The sequence below is a fragment of the Giraffa tippelskirchi genome, chromosome 4, assembly GCF_054371585.1.
Source record: "Giraffa tippelskirchi isolate mGirTip1 chromosome 4, T2T-mGirTip1v1.2.pri, whole genome shotgun sequence".
Lineage (NCBI taxonomy): Eukaryota > Metazoa > Chordata > Mammalia > Artiodactyla > Giraffidae > Giraffa > Giraffa tippelskirchi.
In genome coordinates, this window is record NC_137278.1 from 75,924,908 (window position 1) to 75,947,655 (window position 22,748).

The 22,748-nt window shown below is 36.8% G+C and overlaps 1 protein-coding gene and 1 pseudogene across 8 annotated transcripts in view; one reads left to right on the forward strand and one right to left on the reverse strand.

Moving 5' to 3' along the window:
• The window catches only part of LRPPRC (leucine rich pentatricopeptide repeat containing), a 103,725-nt gene that overhangs the window by 59,884 nt on the left and 21,093 nt on the right, over positions 1 to 22,748 (forward strand). For all 8 annotated transcript variants that reach the window (XM_081591951.1, XM_081591950.1, XM_081591956.1 and 5 more), the window contains 5 exons: positions 45 to 151; positions 11,648 to 11,716; positions 12,475 to 12,565; positions 18,508 to 18,650; positions 18,785 to 18,890. In XM_081591951.1, coding sequence (XP_081448077.1) covers positions 45 to 151; positions 11,648 to 11,716; positions 12,475 to 12,565; positions 18,508 to 18,650; positions 18,785 to 18,890 — 516 coding nt within the window. The remainder of the gene's footprint in view (positions 1 to 44; positions 152 to 11,647; positions 11,717 to 12,474; positions 12,566 to 18,507; positions 18,651 to 18,784; positions 18,891 to 22,748) is intronic.
• On the reverse strand, positions 20,670 to 21,592 carry LOC145546077 (heterogeneous nuclear ribonucleoprotein A1-like 2; annotated as a pseudogene).

Consider the following 22,748-nt stretch of genomic DNA (forward strand, 5'->3'; position numbering starts at 1 on the left):
CTCTATATTTTTTCTTCTAATATATTTTCTTCTTTCCTCTCTAGCAATGGACTTTGTGAGCCAAGAACAGGGTGAAATGACTATGCTCTATGATCTCTTCTTTGCCTTCCTACAAACAGGAAATTACAAAGAAGCCAAGAAGATCATTGAGGTATGATGTTAACTACAGTATTCTAATTGTACAGCTATTTAGACTCTTAATTAGAATATGTTTAAAAATTTTAACCTTTAATTACACTTTTTTTGATTCATGTTAATATAATTCAGTCCCAATAATGTGGGGTGAGGGGGGGAGACTCGGCCAGCTTCTTTATTGTATGTAATTACAGTTCAGAAAAGGCAGCCTGGTTGTATATTGAATTTGTTTCTTCACTTTGTTAAATTCACTGTTATATATCAAAATGACATTTGCATATTAAATCTTGGATTGTGGAACAATTAAATTAAACTGGCATTCCTGGGTGTAAAGTTGCTAATCCTCTTTGCCAAGGAATTCTTTGTTCTTAAAAGCAGTGGAATTTAATTTGCTGCAGACCATGCTCAGATTTATTTGTAATGCTTGTCTACAAGTTAATCAGCCAAACAAGTGCTGTCTGCAACTGTTTGGCATTTAATTTAAAATTTCTTCTTTTTTTTTTCACTATGGTAAGCAGCTTATGGGAAATGGTAGGTGACAAACCTGGGCTATTTAGGATTAGTATATTTTATCTAGGCTTGATTGAAATTTTGCTTACTGAAATTGGTAAGTCAAAGGGCAACTATGAAGTCTGTCCAAATTGTGATTAATTTCACTATTAAAACAGTCCTGTGTCCCCTAAAAAATCATTTCATAGACGATGGACACATCGTCTTAGATATTGCTTAATGTGTGTAAAATAAACTTGTAAATATATCAGTCATGTTTCTCTCAGATACACCTTACTGCTTGCTACCCATGTCTTTTCCCAAAAGTGCCCATGATGGATGGCCCACAATGGATGAGGTGGTATTTGGCCTCCTTGTTTTTATGTTGATGACTGCGTATAATGGATTTGAAAATACAGGCACACAACCCAGAAAATTATTAGTTTCTCTTGACATTTTTCAAAGAAGAGAAATGTCTAGTATGAAAAAGGACTGTGAAATTAATTCAGAACTTTCTTCTTTTTTTCTCTTTAATCCAGTCTGTCCTTCTAGCAGAGGGAAGTAAGGTGTACTGTCTCAGACAGGTGCCTTTGTAGCTCAAGTAGTTCATTTGTATTTTCTAGGAAATGGGATAAATTCTCTCACTTGAAAGTGCACAGCGTAGGTATATGAAAATGAGGGGAGCTGTCTGCCTGTTGAGTTCTGCTACTCTTTGTGCATGTTATCAGTATAGTAAGGCACCGATCAGAGCAGAAATAAAACTCAGGTATTCAGACAATAGCGATTAGAGGGTCTGCAGCAGGAAAGCGGGTGCCTCTCTTTGTGTAATAAGCAAGACATAATAGGAAGAGCAAAAGGCATAAGAGTGGGTTCTCCTTTTGTCATCTACTGCCTATTGTGATAAAGAATAAGTTACTAAACCTTTTTAAGCTTCCTCATCTGTAAACGGGAATATAGGGTCTTTCTTTAAGATTCAATCACATAATTTAGTGTGTAAAGCAGCTTGCATGTTTCTTGGATTATGGTAGTAATCAATATTAATTCTCTTTGCCCCTTAAAGGTAGAGACTCTGTTGTCTTCTTCACCCCATGTAATTCACAGAATTATGCTTAGCGTAAGGTACGTGCTTGTCACATGAATAGGCAAGAGAAGGCTGCTCTTAATTACTTAAGGTTTTGTCAGTGTACAGCAGTTCATTGAGTGTCATCATTTAGGAATGGCTGTATACTGATGGCAGAATTTTTACAGTGAAAGTGTATAGAACTGCTTAAAGAATAAAGAATAGCTTTACAGAATCCTTCTGCAGTACCCTAGGGTACGACAGCAAGGTATGCAATATATAGAAATATTTGAGGCACATTTTTAGGTTTTTTTTTTTTTAATGGTTAGTTGGAGTTTAATTAAAGTAGGAACTTGATTTTTTTCCCACCAACTCCCAGAGTTTACCCAAACTCATGTCCATTGAGTCGGTGATGCCATCCAGCCATCTCATCCTCTGTAGTTCCCTTTTCCTCCTGCCCCCAATCCTACCCAGCATTAGGGTCTTTTCCAATGAGTCAACTCTTCGCATGAGGTGGCCAAAGTATTGGAGTTCAGCTTCAACATCAGTCCTTCCAGTGAACACCCAGGACTGATCTCCTTTAGGATGGACTGGTTGGATCTCCTTGTAGTCCAAGGGACTCTCAAGAGTCTTCTCCAACACCACAGTTCAAAATCATCAATTCTTTAGCGCTCAGCTTTCTTTATAATCCAACTCTCACATCTGTACATGACCACTGGAAAAACCATAGCCTTGATTAGATGGACCTTTGTTGGCAAAGTAATGTCTCTGCTTTTTAATATGCTATCTAGGTTGGTCATAACCTTCCTTCCAAGGAGTATCTTAATTTCATGGCTGCAGTCACCATCTGCAGTGATTTTGGAGCCCATAAAATAAAGTCTGACACTGTTTCCACTGTTTCTCCATCTATTTCCCATAAAGTGATGGGACCAGATGCCATGATCTTAGTTTTCTGAATGTTGAGCTTTAAGCCAACTTTTTCACTCTCTCACTTTCATCAAGAGGCTTTTTAGTTCCTCTTCACTTTCTGCCATTTTATATTAGAGTATAGCCAATTAACAAACAGTGTTATCAGAGTTTCAGATGAACAGCAAAGGGACTCAGCCATGTATATATACACATATATCCATTCTCCCTCATATTCCCCCTCCCATCCAGGCTGCCACTTATAACAAGAGTGGCAGAGTTCCATGTAGTATTCAGTAGGTCCTTGCTGGTTATCCATTTTAAATATAGTCATGTGTACATGTCCATCCCAAATTCCCTAACTATCCCTTCTCCCCATTCTTCCCCCCCCACCCACCGCCACCAGCAACCATAAGCTTGTTCTTGAAGTCTGTGAGTCTGTTTCTGTTTTGTAAGAGTTCATTTATACCATTTCTTTTTAGATTCCACGTATAAGGGATGTCATACAATGTTTCTCCTCCTCTGTCTGGCTTACTTCACTCAATATGGCACTCTCTAGGCCCATCCGTGTTGCTGCAAATGGCATTTTTCATTCTTTTTAATCACTGAATCATATTCCATTGTATCTGTGTTCCACATCTTCTTTATGCGTTCCTCTGGCGACGGACATTTACGTTGCTTCCATGTCTTGGCTATTGTAAGCAGTGCTGCAATGATAACTGGGGTGCATGTATCCATTCAGATCACGTTTTTCTTCAGATACATGCCCAGGACTGGGATTGCAGGGTCATTTGGTAAGTCGATTTTTATCTTTCTAAGGAACCTCCATACTGTTCTTCATAGTTACTGTACCAATATACATTCTCACCAGCAGTGTAGGAGTGGCAACTTGATTTTTTGACTGTGAAAATTCAAGGCCTGGAGTTCTCCTTTGTGATTTCCTAACGATTATTGAAAATCTTAAACGTAATGAATATTAATAAACTAGGACAGTACCAATATATGAAAGAACATAATAAATACTGAACAACATTTCTATCATTCCCCAAAATGCAGCAGTGTGTTATCCATGGGTAGATTCACTAGGGTTGAATTTCCAAAGCAAAATATACAATAAAGCTTCTTTGTATCCTAAGCACTGTGGGAGATAAAATAAGCCAATCAACCAGTCATAAAAATGCTCTCATTAAATGAAGACCAAGACGAGATTTTGGTGTATTATGTACTATGTTTTTAAAATGAGTTGGTTTACATATATCATAAATGTATTATGTTTTAACGTAGTTTTATATGTCTAACCATCATTTATTGTAGGAGAATGGAATTATAGCTGTATTTTGCTATATACTTTTCTGTATTTTCTTGAGTTTTCAGTAATGAGGGTGTATATATATATATATTCAGAAAGAGTGTTGTTTTCCTCTAAAAGAAAGGCTAAGGGAGAAAAAAGTAAATCGGACCTAGATTGATCCTCAAGCAATTAATGTGAAGCTTCTTGAACACAAGATTAATACATGAAGATAACATCTGTATTAGACTGACAACCGTTAACTGCTATAAGAAAAATATAAATGGTTTTGAGAGTTCAAGAGAGAAACTTATTCTTAATGTAGGAAATTAGGTGACTTTACTGATAATGGGGTTTAGGGTGCAGATTGATGGATGTGGTAGTACTCTTCACATTGGGGAGTTTGATGGGGTTGGAAGTGTATTAAAGGTATTAGAGGTAGAGCAAAGAAGTAGAAAAGAGAAATCTCGAAATAGTTCCTTTTTTCCTCCAACTTCATTGAGATATTAGTAACACTTAACATTGTATAACTTTAAGGTATACACCCTGTTGGTTTGATGTGCTTATATATTACAAAATGATTACCATAGTAGTGTTATTTAACAGCTCCGTTACCTCATGTAATAATTACCCTTTCTGTGGTAAGAACATTTAAAATCTGTTCTTAGCAACATTCAAATATATGAGAGTGTGTGTGTGTGTATAAGCTGTATTATTAGGTATAATTGTGATGTTGTGCGTTGGATCCCCAGAACCTATTCATTTTAGAACTGGAAGTTTGTACTGTTTGACCAGCACCTCCCTGTTCCCCCACCCCCAAGACCCTGGCAACCACCATTTTATGCCCTGGTTTTAGGAGTTTGGCTTTTTTAGATTTCACATATAAGTGATAATCATAAAGTCTTCCCCTTTTTCTGACTTATTTTCCTTAGCACGATGCCTTCATGGTCCGTCTGTGTTGTTGCAAATGGAAGGACTTCTATGTGTGTGAGTGTATGTGTGTGTTGTGTGTCTGACTTAAGTCTTAATTTTCAGTGTACTTTCATGGCCTTGGTTAAATTTATTCCTAGGGTTTGTTTGTTTTTAATCATTTTGATAATCTTGTGAATTAGGATTGTTTCAATTTTTTTTCAGATATTCTGTTCCTAGTGGATAGCAGTCAAACTGACTTCTTTCTGTTGATTTTGAATCCTGCAACTTTACTGAATCCATTGATCAGTTCTAATAGTTTTATATTTTCTATATATAAGTTCTTGTCATCTGCAAACAAAGCCAGTTTTTTTCCTGATTTTCTAAATAAATCTTTCATCCTAGGGTATAGGATTTATAAGAAATACCTTGTAAGGGTAGGTTGTTCCCAGAGACCCTTCAGTATCTGAATAAGCAGGCTAGAGTTCATTCAGAAGACAGTGAACTCTCAGCAATGTTAGAAAGAAGTTTATACTAGCAGAAGGATGTGTGATAGATGAAAGGAGGTTTGGTACAGTAAGATTAATAGGATCTGAATTAGGATAGTGGTTGTGGGGATTTTCAAGACACTTTACTCAGTCACTTTAAATGATATCTAATAGTAGATATCTCAGTGCTACTGACCTTAATTAGCAGAAAGTATGGTGGAGACTGGGAAAGATTGAAGGTAGGAGGAGAAGGGAACAACAGAGGATGAGATGGTTGGATGGCACCACCGACTTGATGGACTTGAGTTTGAGCAAGCTCTGGGAGTTGGTGATGGACAGGGAAGCCTGGCATGCTGCAGTCCATGGGGTCGCAAAGAGTTGGACACATCGGAGCTACTGAACTGACTGATGGTGAATTAAGGGCTTCTCAGGTGACTCAGTGGTAAAGAATCTGCCCGCCAAGCAGGAGACATGGGAAGATCCACTGGAGATTGAAATGACAATCCACTCCTGTATTCTTGCCTGGGAAATCCCGTGGACAGAGGAGCCTGGCGGGCTCTGGTCCATAGGATCACAAAGAGTTGGACATGACTGAGCAACTGAACAACAATGATGAAGTAACAGAGACATAAGATCATCTAAGCTCTGACTTGAGGTACATTGAGCTCTATCTTCGATCTGACAACAGCACCTCCCATTATGAACCCTTATAAAGTTGGCATTGGCAGATTTTGTCACTTAAAACTGGGCAAAGTCCTTTAACTAAGGTAGTTGATAAAATTTGCGTGGTTTCTGAAATTTGCTTCGCTTCCCAGTGTGATCAATTTCCCCTCCATTTCTCTCTCCCTTCCTTCCTTCATTAAACAGTTATGGATCACATCTTACAGTCTGTCCTAAAGATAGACTTTAGAAAGATGAAAGTGCAATAATTGTGTTATTGTAACGGAATGTGCTATGAAAGTGTCTGTTTCAGACTAAATCTTTTTGAGGAAGTTATGTTTGGGATGAGAACTAAAGGATGAACTAGGAGCAAGGCACATAATGAGTGGAAGCAAAAACATCTCACTTAGAGGACAACTGCCTGTGCAAAGGCCCCAGAGCAGGACAGGACTTTTCTTCTCTATCCTTGTTCTTTTAAGGCTCTATGAGACAACACTGCTAAGACCACATCTAGAGTGTCTGGGACAATGTTAAACACTGAATGTTAGCTTTATGCTCTGCTTTCTCTGTGATGTTCTTTCTTGTGTTGAAGTCAAACCCTTTTCTCTCTTCAGTCTCATCCTCTGTAGGCTAACTGTCCCTGGTTCCTTCTGATATTCTTCTGGCACATTCTGGAATGAAATGTGCAACTGGGGAAATGTTCACAAATTATTTTTATAAACTTACATAATAATATCAGATAAATACACTTTGTGTGTTGTATTTTGTCTTCCCGGTGATGATAGTCAACCTGATTGTTCCCCCTGTGTATGCTCTGTTGTGCTTAGTCATTTCAGTCGTGTCCAATTCTTTGCAGCCCCCATGGACTGTAGCCCACGAGGCTCCTCTGTCCATGGGGATTCTCCAGGCAAGAATACTGAGTAGGTTGCCATTCCCTTCTCCAGGGGATCCTCTCGACCCAGGGATTGAACCCAGGTCTCCCACATTGCAGGTGGATTCTTTACCGTCTTGAGCCACCAGGGAAGCCCATGAATACTGGAGTGGGTAGCCTATCCCTTCTCTAGGGGATCTTTCTAACCCAGGAATCAAACTGGGGTCTCCTGCATTGCAGGTGGATTCTTTACCAGCTGAGCTACCAGGGAAACCCTCCCCCTTTGTACAGATTCAAGTAAAGCTTAACATGTGTTACTGTTTAAAATACACCCAGTTTAAAGACTCAATATCAGGCCACTACTCATCTAGTCATCTTTGTGGGTTTTCTGTCCTTTATTCAATGCATATTTCTTTTGTATATATTTGAAATTGAATCGTATTGCTTGCATAATACTTTCTTCACCCTACATCACTGTCTCTGCATTCTCTGAATGTCAGTAAGAACTGTTCTAAAGCATTTTAATGACTACATCATTCTTTTGTATAAGATTATTTGCCCATTCCTCTTTTGAGAAAATTTTTCACTATTGTAAGTAGTCATCATAATTCACATCTTTACCTTCTAGCATATTTGTTTCTCAGATTATTTACTTAGGATCATTTCTCAGAAGTGGGTCATATGTTATTATTACCATTTTTAAGGCCTCTGATGCATAAAGACAAAAATTTTGTTGTGTGTTTATAGATGATACCTCTTTTATGATTCGTAGTAGCAAAGATTGGACTAAAACCCAGGCCTCTTGAGTTCTAGTATTCTAGTCCCATACTTCTTTTGCTACACATATTTGATAAAATAAGGTAGTATTTCTTTGTTTAGAGAAAATGACTTCATTCTTTTAGTCAAGTTCGTTCACCTCCCAGGAAAGAAGTGTTGTGGGTCATTTAAATAAACACTGTGTAGATAATTCATTTTATGTTTTTAAGATTGCAGCTTAAGTCTAGGGAGAGATGGTACAAACAAGTACAGAAAGTTAAATAATGACATGAAATGTTAAATAACCATATTAAAAGTTTCTGTAGAGAAATATATCAGTTTTATTCTTAACCCTTTGAGCAGCTCAGTAATTACAGCTAAGTTCTCAGGATACAAACACAAAGATGTGCAAGCGTCTGCTTTAAACTTACTTAGAATTTCTTTCTCTAACCTCGTCTCTTGAGGTTCAAACCTAGATTACAAGCTAAGCAATATAACCATATTAGTAACATTTTAATACTTCTCAAATGATCTTCATGTATATCTTCATGTGAGCCTCACAGAAAAACTCTGAGAAGTTATTAGGGCGGTGAAACTTCAATTCAGGGGGTGAGTGTGGAGGTTATTTAGTTAGTAGTTGTCATGGACTTGGAGATTGCATCCTGATTACAAATTTTCTGTTGGTTCCCTTACACCATTTCTGCCTCTGCTTCCATGATCTCTCTTTTTAAAAAATTGAGATAAGATATAATGTTTCACTAAGTTTAAGGTGTTGGACCTGTTGATTTGATATATTTATATATTCAATATGGAGCTTCCCTGATGGCTCAGATGGTACAGAATCTGCCTTCTATGCAGGAGACTTAGGTATGATCCCTGGGTCAGGAAAATCCCTTGGACTAGGGAATGGCAACCCACTGCAGTATTCTTTCCTGGGGAATTCAGTGGATAGAGAGGCCTAGTGGGCCACAGTCCATGGGATCTCAAAGAATCAGACACGAGTGAGCAACTGACACTTCAGTTTCACTTTGTTTTTCATGTATTCAATTCAGCCTCCATGAGCTCTCAACCTTTAATATCTGAACCACCAAAACAACTTAAAATTTCTCCAGCATTTCTCTTTCCTGAATTTTCCCTCTCGATCTGCTATTACTCTTCCATAACATTTCAGCCAGAGTTAATTTGCTATCTTCTCAAGGGGCAGATCCCTTCTTTTTATGACTTTGCTTTTAGGACCAAAATTTTGGATTATAGCAGTCTCCCAACCTTTGTTCCTCCTTCCTTTGTTCTTTAACAGATCAGATTCCGGGCTTTATTCTAATATGCCTTCTTTAATAAGCCAAAATGGATCTCATATATAAAGAAGGGATTTTAGAGCTAGTTCCCCCACTGTGTGCGTATGTGTGCTCAGTCGTGTTCAACTTTTGCAACCCCATGGATTGCAGCCCACCAGGCTCCTCTGTCCATGGGATTTCCCAGGCAAGAATACTGGAGTGGGTTGCCATTTCCTTTTCCAGTTCCCCCGCTTCTGTCCCCAAAATTTCAGGAGATGTCAGTTCTCATGCCAGTTTATACTCCCTCTCTCCCATGAGTTACTTAGTATCTTCTGTAACACAGGAATCATATTTAGTTAATGATAATTAGACTGTTGGTTTGACTTGCTCAGCCATATTTTCCTCCTTACTAGATATGATCTTTAAGTCTGTCTCTGGAGAGCGTAGAGAAAGGACAATTGTTGAAAGGTTTAATAATTACCATGATACCCTTTTACTCCTTGTTATTTTGGCTCTGGGGATAGATAGATAGTTGGGTTCTTACTGTTTTTGTTTGTCCCATCCTCCTTGTGCATTTGATTTTCCTCCTACTACTTCAGCTAGAGGACATGAAGCCAGAGTGGTGGTTTTCCATTTTCCATTTCTAGCAGTAATGATAACAAAACTCAGAACAGGTAAAAATCACTATTTTAGTTAAATTTAAAATGATTTCCTTTGTGGTGGAGTTTGAAGTAGAAGAATCTTCATCTGTTTTCACTTCAAAATGATAATTATCAATATTATACTTGATATCTGTTTCTACTAATATACATAGAAAGGCTGTTATGATAACAGCAAATTTATATCAGAGTGATGTAATGAAAATTATTTTTTAAATTGGGATTACTTTTTTCTAATACAAGTGAACCTAGTTCTGAGTTGCAGCTGCACAAAGTGTGTTTTGAAGCACAGTAACCCAGGTGGAAACAAACATATTGTTTGTTTGTTTTTTTTAATTACAATAATTACTTTATCCTCATTGTCTATTAAATAGATTGTATATAGGAAAAACAGAAAAAATTAGAGTTGAGTTCATTGTTTTAATTAAGCATTAACTCGTTTTGGATAAGTTATATTTAGCATCCCAATTAGAATTCTGTACTCCATGTTTTTATTACATTTTCTTTTTTTTTTGTTTTTTGCTTTCAACTTACAGTGTTTAAAATTCAATAAGATGTTAAGAGATAAGCCAGAAATGTAGACTGTTACAGAACACTAGGAGATTTAGTTAATCTGACCTAGATGTTCTTTTGATGATTGAGATTCATTTGGGAAAACAGTCCTTAATTTCATAATGAAGCATAGGAATATCTGCCATATAAGTCAGTTGTCCTGCCAGTGACAGGCAGATTAATCGGCCACAAAAAGGACGAGTTTGCCATGAAAGTTGTGCTATTTAGATCATTGCCATTTGGATGAGCAATAATATTGAAAGTTGTAAGTGAATGTAGCCCTTACATTTTGCCATGTTCTAAAGAGGATTATCTAGTATTTTTTTCAAGGGCTTTTGTGTACATTTGGTGTTGGCTTCATTTTCAGTGTAACGCATGTGAAACAGAACAGATAATGTGAGAACATCCTTGAGTAGAAATTGGATGTGAAAGGAAATATTAGTGATATTTGAGAATATATATATATATATCAACAGTTAATTTATTCCACATTTATTTCTTGTAACCCAAAATGTGGGTACTTGCATGGTTAGAATAAGAACACTTAATTTACAAACTTCTTCTATACCAATTTTTCTGTCATTCTACCAAAGCCCTGAGATGTTGGTTCTTGCGTCAGCTTTTAATTTAACATTGTATGATATTAAGAAATAAAACATAATGAAGACTTAAAAATAAGAGGTCAGATTTGAGGGTTGCTTGGTGTAGTCCACAAAACTGAGTGGAGAAAGCAGTAAAGGTATGTCCTCTGGACTAGAGCTGCCAGGGTTGTGAGTATGTTGTTTTCTTATCATAATACTGTGATCATGTATTAAATAATGTAGTGTTTTCATAGGGAAGCCCTCATAGATGATGAAGATGCTATAGGTAGAGTGACAGATCCTTGAAATTACATGTGAAGTCTTTTATTTCAGTATCCAAAATTGTAAAGTTTTGAAACCAGAATTGTTGACTAATTATTAGTTATTCCTAAGTGAGGCTATAACATACATCTCAATTATTGAAATAAACTAAGACTATGAACTAACTGAGTGCTTGGATTGTTTTTAGTACTTAGCTCTTGAAACATTTAGTTTTAGGTACTAGGCAAGCATGTATGGCAATCAGAATACTTTCATCACTAAGTTTTACAAGGCATGTTTCTTTAAAAACCATTGGTTTATCATTGTGATTAATTATTAAGTCTGTGTAACATATTAATAATTTTTGCTTTCTGAATTTATAGGGATCTCTATAAAGTGTGTGTGTGTGTCTAATTTGATATATTTTGGAGTTGATTTAGTCCATCATTTCAAGGTTTCTTTCTTTCTCAACTACAGAACGCTTAGCCTTTTTTTAATAATTATAGATTTATGGAATTCAAATTGACCTACAGAGTAGTATTTTGAAATAACCCGAATCTTCTAGACATTGGTTAAGTGTAGGTTGTTCTAATACTAAAGGTCCTTGATAACTGTGGGATTAAGTTATAGATTTCTTTTAGTATATACATTTGGGAAGGAGGCATCCAGGGTCATTAGAAGGAAAACTATCATTGAGGGAAAATTAACATTTGGCTAAAGCCTTACCTTGTGTGCTGTACGATTATTTTATTTTACAGACTCCAGGCATTAGAGCTCGGCCTACAAGACTTCAGTGGTTTTGTGATAGATGTATTGCAAATAAACAGGTTTGTGTTTAATTTCTGGTCTCCCTCACCTAAAACTGTGAGTAGTGTCCTCCATGTCCTGTGAGCATTTGGGGATTTCATGAGATGCAGCTTTGGTTACCTTGGTTGTTTTCCAAATAAGCAATTGCCTAATTCTGGTCCGTGAGGTCTACAGAATCCCTGAAAATAATAACATAGGCTCTGAAGATTTCAGCTGGCTTCGTTCTACTTGTTGGTTTCAGCAGGGCTGACGTTGTTTCCTTGGCAGTTAAAATCTGCTTGTCGTTAGTGACCAGAGGAAATGCTTGATGGGAGCCCAGTGGAGTTTCTACTTTACTCCAGCCCAGATGCCTCTCGCATCGTGCCAAGAAAAAGCCACAGGGAAAGAGGAGTATAAAGTTGGGGTGGAAGAATATTCCTGTTAACAGATATAGATGTACTCACTGAGTCCTCCACCCTCAGTATCTTTGAATTTTCCAAAACGCTCCTCCGTGGAGGTTTTCGCAACTAGAGAATTATTCATATGTACTCTTGTCTTCAAAGAATCCTTTAGCTCTTTAGTTTAAAATTGTTTTTAATTGTGATAAAATACATATGGCATCACATTTATCATGGCATTAAGTACAGTTGCATGCTTGTGCTCAGTCCTTTAACTTTTGAAGTAAAGGTAGCCTGCCCTTTGGGTAAAGCTGATTTGAAGGATTATTCAACTGTGACTTGTCAACTATAAAATATATCCTTTATACAACCTAGATCCCTCTGTTAATCTTATTTTTAAGGTTGAAACTCTAGAAAAATTAGTGGAGCTGACACAGAAGCTATTTGAATGTGATAGAGACCAGCTATACTACAGTCTGCTAAAACTATATAGTAAGTAATATGACTATTCCTCATGTTTTTATTTTGAGATATTTATTCTGTGGAAGGCAGTGCCCGGAAAGGAACATCAGGCCCTGAGGAAGCTCCTGGGGTTGTCACTTGTGGAGTCTTCCACAGAGGCTCAAGTAGAGGCCAGATTGAATTTATATCACAAAATGTTGTGTTGTTTCACTAGACATCCTGCAGTCTTCCCTGACGTTCTTACTGCAGTAATGAGAAAGTGAGAAAACTCTTCATCAGAGCCACAGAATTTAGTGGGAGTTCTTGAGGAGAAACTATTCTTTTTTTTCTTTTAATTTAAATTCTTCAGTAAATTCATCAGTCACTTCTGTAAGTAATCAGTGACATATTCATGTGTCTAGATATTTTTCCAGAAAAATGCATATTTATATACAGACTCATTGTAAACAATTACTTTTCAAAATGTGATTGTATTGTGAGATAGTGTTGGCTCAGTTCTATGTTACGAACCTTTCCCTGCACTTGATCACCCCCCAATGGCTGTATTGAACAGATATATTAGAGTTTACCCAGCTAGTCTCCTACTGCTGGATATGTGAATAGATTTTACTTCTCCATCCTATAAAACACTTTCATTAGTCGTCTTTATAGCTTAATCTTTGTTCACAACCTTGATTGTTTCCCTAAGCTGAATTTGTATTTGCACTAAGGGTTAAAAGTGATGGTCATTTCTGAAACTGTGGTCTCTGTTGTTAAACAGTTCTCTAGTATGTTTATGCAAGTTTACACATCTGGAACTGTGCAGTCTCTTAAGGTATTTTGTAGAGAGGAACGACGGAATAGTAGGTGACCTTTCTTCCTTCCTTTCCTACATAAGATATTTGATCTTGATTTATTCTTCTTTTTCCTTCACCAAACAGACAGCAGTGAATAAGTTGATTCATTTGTCTTTTTGAACTTGTATTTATTATCATTGGAGGCTTTGTCTTACATCTTGATGGTGTATATTAAATATGCTGTAAATTTTACATTTCATTCGTTGGTTACATTGACAATACAGTTCACAATGTAATTCTTAAAACTTTTCACTTGAATGATGATCAAATTCTGGCACCCAATGCTGAGGTTGTTGAATGTATATAATTTTAAAACTTGGATTTTAGGCGTTTAGTCCTTAATTAGTGGATTATAACCTGTATTCAAGTGCTAATTCTCCCCACTCCCCCTGCTTTTTCTTACTTTGAAAGAATTCTTTCTTACTTAAATTCTAATGTTTTGCAAATACCAAAGTGTTACATCTAAATGAGTTTCAACCTTTCAGGTCATCCCATAGAAGACTTTCATTCAGAAATATCTCGGAAGTCCACAGTGCTAGTGTTGAGGTAGGCACTGCAGATAGAAAACTGGTGTTCTGCAGAAGGGTTAGACCTGAACCAGGACTGACGATACCTTGGGGTGAAAGAACAGCTGCAAGCGTACATGAGGAACATCCAGGGAAGGATGAGAGGCAGCCACCTTTACAGACTTCTTTTTCCCTCTGGAGCTGACCTTTTGCTGTTTTTCTAAAAAGGAAGAAAAGAAAAAACAAGTCTTAAGTTCATCTTAAAATTTCCTTTACGGATCAGCAGAAACTCTTACAAATAACCTCTGAGGTTTATTACCATTTTCTTTAATCCCTTCTATCTGTTCTGATGGACAGCCCCTCCCAGCTCTGTATTTGAGCCAGTAGTCTGAGAAGCTCTCCTCTGCTCAGCCGAGGAGCCTTTGAGGGTGAGATAGCATGACGGCAACCTCTCATGGGACTGGAAGCCAGAGGAAGCATCATAGGGAAGTATATACTTTTTAACCCAGCATCTGTCGTGTTATGAATTGATAATGTGGTTGTGGTAACCCAAAACCTTCCCTTTCTGAAGAAAAAGCAAGCTGTCTCCTCCTGCGTGGCCCCCCCACTGCCTTTTTGCCCTTTGACTTGGACCACTACTTAAATATTTTGAATAATTTATAAAGCACAATTTATTTGAAAAGGAACAAGAAGTATGGAATGATATATGGAATGGGGCCCTGTAACACATGAAAAGTCCAGACTGGATTTCTGAGAAAACAACTTGTTCGATGTTTTGGAATTTTTTATGAACTCATTCTTTTTCATGATATAATTTTAGCCCTTGAAAGGAGTTCATTTAATTATTTCAGGATATTTGTTAAAGAGCAGTTTTGCTTGTTTATTTTAAAACAGTACCTTTCACACACATATACACACTTCGTTGTGAATTACAGCATATGACAGAACCATACACAAGACAAACATGGCTCCGTGGTTTCCTAGCACCCAGCCTCCATGTAACTATCATGTAGATTAAGGAATAAAAAATGTAACTTTTCATTCCTTTAAATACTAGCTCTACTAAACCAGCTTTCCTTTTCTGCTTAATAATATGATGTTCATAGGTGATCTGTTATAGGAATCTGCCATAATTCAAACTTTAGTTCTCTCCTTTCTAATGTATTTTGACTTTCCATTGTGATAGTCTTGTGAAATTGGCTTCCAAGACCTGCAACAAACATTACGTGAATGAAACAACTCCCTCAACTGCATATATATTATTACTTTAACATTACTATAAGGAATATTCTGTTATTTCTAAAGGATAGTTTTTTCTCCTTCTTACAGTTTTATTATATTCAAAACACTTCAGATTCTTTACATATACAAAGAAGAGAATTTATTCTTTGTATATATAAAGTACTCTTGCCAAAACTTGAGATGCCTTACATTCATAATTTTGCAATAAAATCTATTTTTAAAACCCCAACATTTAAAACATGAACATTTATGGAACTTGCCTAGTGGTCCGGTGGCTATGACTCCCATGCTTTCACTGCAGGGGACCTGGGTTCAATCCCTGTTCAAGGGACTAAGATCCCATGTGCTGCATGGCGCAACTGGGGGTGGGGAGAAAACAGGAAAACCACCCTGAGTATTTATCCTAAGACGTTATTTACATGCTATTTTCTTTACTTATGACCATTGACATTTCTTTTTCATGCTGTATGGTCTTCCCCCCTCCATTATTACACACATACCACATGAATGTATTCTAAATGACTGACTGGTCAAGCCAGTATAGTAGTATACAAAGCAAAATGTCAAATGTTGTGTCCACACAATACCTGAGTTGAGTTGTCCGTGGCCATCCTTCCAAATCACTCTCTCTACATTTGTATCCATGTATTTTTTTGCATATACACCCATCATTATTTTGATTGTTTAATGCTCTACATGTTTTGTGTGCTGTGTTCTGTGGCTTATTTTATTAATATGAAATAAATCCATAGGAAAAGATACATGCTTGCTTTTTCTCCCTTCAGTTAACCAGTTTTAAGTGCTGGTATCCCTGGAACCTCCTAAGTTGATCGTTAAACATTTTTTTAATGAGTTGGTGAACTTTCTGGTATATTTGTGTTTCATTTCCTTGCAGTCATTGTTCTTTTTGGTGCCCAAATTGTCCTGTCTTTGGCCACTGGGAACCTCTTTCCATCAGCTCCCTGTGTCATTTGACATACCCCAGTAGTCTTTGATAGGTCCTTATTTTCAGGCCAAACAAGACCATCCTGGCTTATGTGGTGTAATTCCTGTCCAAACCTTATTTTAGAGAGGAATGATATTTAGAGACCATAATCAGGTGATTGACACATGGGGAATTTAGAAATTACCCCATCCTATCAGTAATACGTAAAAACTTACCAACTTTATAATTAAAACTCTGAACTCTAGAAATCTTTGTCTCTTAGTTTAATACCATAGAAACTGTGTGTGAAGCGCCAGCTGTTGTTACATGCTGATCAGATGGCCCCACAGTGAAGTCCCACAGCTATGTTCCTGTAAAATTCACTGATAGTTTCAAAAATTCTTTAGTTTTTATCACTTAAGGTTCTCAGATCATTTAGTACATCAGTGCTCATGTTCTTTAAAGAAGGAACCAGGAGTTCCAGGAAAGTGATGGAATTATTGAGGCAGTGTCCATTCCTTGGTTACAGCCAGGTCTGTGGGCTGTTTGATTTTTCAGATAACAAGTATGATTGTTGTTGTTTTGGTTAAAGGAATTTAAAGCCCCTGAGGTATATTATGAAAGGCTTAGCCTTTCTGTGTCTTGGTGAGAGCATGGCTACAGATTTTGGCACTGACTAGTTTGATTGCCTCCAATTTTTGTTCTATATTCTGTGATCCAGGTACATTTCCAAGATGGAAAGTGCATATATCTCAGTTGTTTCATGCTGTACACTGTCTAGTTCTCACCTGTGTTTTGAAATATTTTCTTGTTGTAAGCTGCTAGTCCATTTGAACAGGTGCCTCTCTGTTGTATCCTGTTCTCCAGAAGTAAATTATCTTCCTGTACTCCTTCCAGTCTGAAGGCATTGTACCTCATCCATCTCCTCACTATCTGAAATAATAATTATTAGCTTAAAAAAGTGCCTTAGCAGTTCTGTTCCCAGTGTGTGGAAACTTTCCCTGTGTCTTCCACAGTCCATAGTACCCTTTGGCATGAAACAGAAGTGGTCCACCTTTCCCTTTCTACAGAATTAAAGATTTGGGGGCTTGGGTTTTTGTTTTTATTTAATTAAATAAACTAAAGTGTATTTGATAACCTTTATGTATATAAAGTTTTATATATTAACATACTTGAAAAATTACTGTTGAGTTTTACATTACATGAGAATGTTTTAATGAAAGAAAAGCATAATTAGCTTATGAGACTCTTGCTTTGAAAATTGATTGTAAATTTAGCAAGGGTTTTATGTTAGGCTGATTTTATTATCAAAGTATATATAAAATCACTCTGAACTTTAGGTTAATTTCTACCATTTGGTTCACCTTTTAGTATATTCCATATGAAAACTTGGGCTGCCATCCTTGTGTGACTCCTAGGAAATTTTCTACTTGTTTTCTTTTTCTTTGTTGCACGTTTCTGATGGAGTGTGAATGTTTTTGTTCTTTGAGTTTTTTTTACTTTGAAGAGTCAGTTATCAAAAAGCTTATTAGCTTTTCAATTTTAGGGTGGGAGGAAATCTAGGAAAATCATGTGTTTTAGTATTTTGATATTTTTGAGAAACAAACATTCTTATGTTTTCTGGAACATTCATGTCCTGAAACAAACGCTCTTCCTGGAGCTGACCATACACCATTGAGATATTTCTTACTCATATTTTCAAATTTTTTAAAAGGTCACTTTTAAGAACAATATTTCTTTGTGTGTAACAGGTGTGTTGAACTTAGTGTCATAAGTTTTTTCATATTTTGCCCTAATTTTTCACAGGCAGAAACTTAAATGACTTGCTCTTTTTTCAAAACTCATAGAATGTTTAAAAATGAAGTCTTGATTCTGAAGTTTTTGCTATTTGTGAAGACTGGGTTATCACACAGAAGAAACTAGATATTTCATTATGAAGGAAATCTGCTGGTTTCTTTCCAATAACCTTCCTCTCTCCCTGTAATCTTACTTAAGTCTATTGACATTATGAGAAATCTATCACACACTGACGTAGAAGTTCTTCAGGTCGACAGAAGAGACAGAATTCTCCCTGTTTAACTAAGCAAAAAAGATTTGTTGATTTGTCACTCTTGACAAAGATCATACATTTGTACGTTTTCAATCATTGTTGTGTACTGGACCTGTGTATGTGCATCCTGTCATCTTTCCAGAGTCTACTGCTCATAGTTGAGAAGTTTTTAATGAAGTGTGGTTTTCTTTTTTTTTCTTGTGTTTTAATAGGTAAGGACTTTCTATGGTTTAAACTTCAAAAGGTACAAAAAGGTATACAGAAAGAAGTCTTCTCACTTTTGGTCCACAGTGACCCTGGTCCTTTCCCCGGAGGCAGTGTTTGGAATACTTGCTTTAGCAGCAAATAAAAAGTTCTAAATATTTTCATGAATTCTATTTAGTATGTTCATTAGTTTCTACTTATTTTTACAGAAGTAAATGATGACTGGCAAAGAGCTGATGCTGTCTGGAATAAAATGCAAGAAGAAAATATTATTCCTCGTGAGAAGACATTAAGGTTATTAGCAGAAATCCTTAGGAACAGTAATCAAGAGGTTCCATTTGATGTACCCGAGGTAGTTTGTTTTTAACTATAAGCATAACAGATTTTGTTGTCGGTATAAATTTAGGTTATAGTGAACCCAGCTTTACATTGAAAAGGTTACTGTATTTACCACTTTTTCTTTAACCCAATAATTTTATTTTTAAGTTGTGGTATGAGGAAGAAAAAGATTCCCCAACTTCATTACGCTCACCTGTAGAAGTTAATCTCCAGAAAGAGCTATTGAATGCCTGCCGCAGGAGGAGAAACAGAGGTAAACATGTACACTGGGGTCTTCTTTCTGATAGCAACGTGGGATCTAAGCCCAGCAAATTAGTAGTGATTTAGGAAGAGATGGAACTTAAATTGTGTTTATTAATTATTTTCTTTCATTTAAGTTAACAAAGACATTTTGGTACAATTGGGAAAATTTAAACGTTGACTCAGTAGTAGGTAATTAAGCAATCACTCTCATGTTTATATTAGATAGAATAGCAGCTTATGATTTATAGATGTCCTTGAATTTTGAGATCAGTAATGAAGTATTGAGAAATGAAAAAACTCAAGATTTCTGTAATTCATTTTAAAATACTTAAGCCATATAGAAAGTCCTTAAGCCATAAAATATTTAAGTCAAGAGCCATGTGTTTAAAGGTTAAACAGATCAGGAAAAATGTTGCTTGTTAGATGTAGGCAATGGATACATGGTGGGGGTCATTATACTATTCCTTATATTTTTTTGTACACTTGAAATTTTTCATAATGAAAACTAAAGTAGATGTCATTTTATCAAAAATTGCACTTTGAAAATAACATGATCATGAATTTTTTGGCAAATATACTTTTTACATATTTTGATTTTGTGTGAAAACAAAAGACGATTCTGACTTTAACGATCATATAGTATCTCTGCTTAACATCGAGATTGAAGGCTGGATATGAGACCCGTTTCTTGCTCTTCTTCCTTTTTTCAGTGGTAATGTTTCCAGAAGGTGTGCCTACCTCTATTATGACTGCTTTAAAATTTCTATGACTACCCTGAACCCTCTGATACAAGCTTGCTTTTCATACTCTAGATGTTTTCATTTAGACTTCATTGTACTCTTCCCAGATCGTACACTACTTTCATTTTCTTCACTTAATTTTTCTCCATAGAATGCTTCTGTTATCTTTAATTTCTCCAGTTTTTGTGTAGATTTCCAAGTATGCTTTATGATAATTTAACCATTATGCAGCAGATTTGTTTTCATTCTAGTATTGACAGTTTGAGTTCTCTTTGGTAGAAAGCCATCAGTTTAGAAATTTATAGAACCTCTTAACTTTTTTTTTTTTCAAAAGGGTATTAAATTTTTTATTGATTACATGTGATAATAGATGATACACAAGCTTCATTCCCATCTATAACTTTATCGGTACCATAATTCAGTTTAGGTATATTACATAGGATATACCAACAATCATTAATAACCAAAAAAAACTCCATGACTTTGCACGGGTGACCCTTTTAATGGTGAACTCCAGGTCACAACACAGTAACTGTCAGTTCAACTACACCAAGGTTCTGGAGACAACAGCTTCTCCACCAAAGCAGGTTGTAAATAAATTTCAAATGGAACCTGACATCACCCTGAAGGAATTCTAACTTCACACTGTTGGAGTAGTTTACCAAAATAGCTTCAGAGTAGACTACCTTTACACAGCACCTTAAAAAAAAAAAAAAGACATTTATTCAGCATCATGAACAGACTATTGCATTTAGCAATCAACAGCATGGGTGCACACAAAAAAATCTACATTAAAAACCCTTTGTTGGAATGCTTTACATGTTCCACAGAACAGAAACTAAAATAACCTGTTATACAATTAGTCACAAGTACAATTCTCAAGTTTTTTTGCCCATACACATGAGTATTGTCTAAAACATGTCTTCTTTGTAGTAGCTAGGCCCTCCCACCACTGTGCTTGGCTGAGTTAACAAATCTGTTGTAACCTGCAGCTTCCCTGTCACTTCTCTGGCTCTCCTCTCCTGTTAAGCTTTGTTTCCTGGCAGTAATTAAAACCTTCTGCCACTGCCATAGCTACTGTTGCCGCTAGAACCACCATAGCCACCTTAGTTTCGTGTTTTGTCAAAGTATTGGCCTCCACCACCATACAGGCCAGAACTTCGGCCTCCACAGTTTCCTTCTTTCATGGGTCCAAAATTTAAAGATTGATTGTTGTAATTGCCAAAATCATTGTAGCTTCTGCCACCTCCAAAATTGCTTCCATCATTACCGAATCCATTATAACCTTCCCCACTGCCACCATATCCGCCACCACTATGGCTACACCAAAGCCACCTCCACCACTGAAGTTTCCTCCACGACTGCCACCAAAGTTTCCAGAACCACTTCGACCTCTCTGGCTGGATGAAGCACTAGCCATCTCTTGGTTAGACAGGGCTTTTATCACTTCACAGTAGTGGCCATTCACAGTGTGGTATTTCTGAATGACCAATCTTATCTACGGAGTCATGGTCATCAAAGGTTACAAAAGCAAAGCCTCTCTTTTTGCCACTGCCTCGGTCAGTCACGATTTCAGTCATTTCAGTTTTCCCATACTGTTCAAAAGAATCTTTCAGGTGATGTTCTTCAGTGTCTTCTTTAATGCCACCAACAAAAATCTTTTTCACAGTTTAGTGGGTACCAGGTCTTTGAGAATCTTCTCTTGAGACAGCCCTCTGGTTCCACAACTCTTCCGTCCACCTTGTGTGGCCTTGCATTCGTGGCCACATCCACCTCCTCCACCGTGGCGTATGTGACAAACCCGAAGCCTCTGGAGCGCTTGGTGTTTGGATCCCTCATTACCACAGTCTGTGAGCGTTCCCCATTGCTCAAAATGGCTCCTCGGACTCTCACCGGTTGTTTCAAAGCTCAGTCCTCTGATGAAGAGCTTGTGCAGCTGTTCGGACTCTTTGGGAGACTCTGACTTAGACATGACAGCAGTGGAGAGGGGGAGACTTCAACAGTGCTTTCTCGGTGGCATCCATGGACAGAAAGGAGTAACCTAACGAATGTATCTCCCTCTTAATTTCTTAACTAGAAATTTTGTGACAGATTTTGTGACACTGATATACAGTGTCTTAAGTAGGAATTAAGCTAAACTTTTAAGCTTTCTCAGTCCTGCAGAATAACTTTATTCTTTCTGAGTTACTTTCTTTTGCTGTGTATTTAGTCTAATACATCCTTGAGTCTTTCGCCATGTATCTCTTAAACCTAAAGTTCATTATTATCGATACTGTTTAAACATTCTAAAGGAATTTTGATTTAACTGAAATGAATGTACCATTAGTGTATACTTCCTATTTAAAGATTCTGAAACTCCATATATTGCCTTTTTTTAGTTGTTTTTATTTAAGTAAAAACATCTAACCAGTTGACTAAATATAATGCATTATAAAGATATACCCCTGCTGTAGTTTTAATATACCATATGCATTTATCTAGTTGATTTCATTCTGTTAATTCAAGAGGTTTTAGTTACGTTTGTGTAGAAGTGCTTGGCAAAATGTGAATACTTGAAAACTGAATTCAAGACTACAATTTCAGAAAACAACTAAGGCAATGACACTCCACTCCAGTACTCTTGCCTGGAAAATCCCATGGACAGAGGAGCCTGGTAGGGTCGGACACGACTGAGCGACTTCACTTTCACTTTTCCCTTTCATGCATTGGAGAAGGAAATGGCAACCCACTCCAGTGTTCTTGCCTGGAGAATCCCAGGGACGGGGGAGCCTGGTGGGCTGCTGTCTATGGGGTTGCACAGAGTCGGGCACGACTGAAGCGACTTAGCAGCAGCAGCAGTAAGCTTTTCTATATTACATTGTTGATCTTAAATACTCAGATTGTACTTAGTGTAAATTTTCACTTAGCAAAGTAGTGAAGCTATTGTATATGCTTGCTGGGATATAGCCAATAATTACAATACATCATAATTTCTAAGCTTCCTTTAAAGAAAAATATATGCATTATATACTGAATGATAGAGTCTATCTTTTCTTAGTTAAGATGCAAATATTAGTGTCATATCTTTTTTTCTTGTTTTCTCAGAGTTTAACTTGAAAGGTTAAGTTTTTGGTATTGTCTCTTCAGTA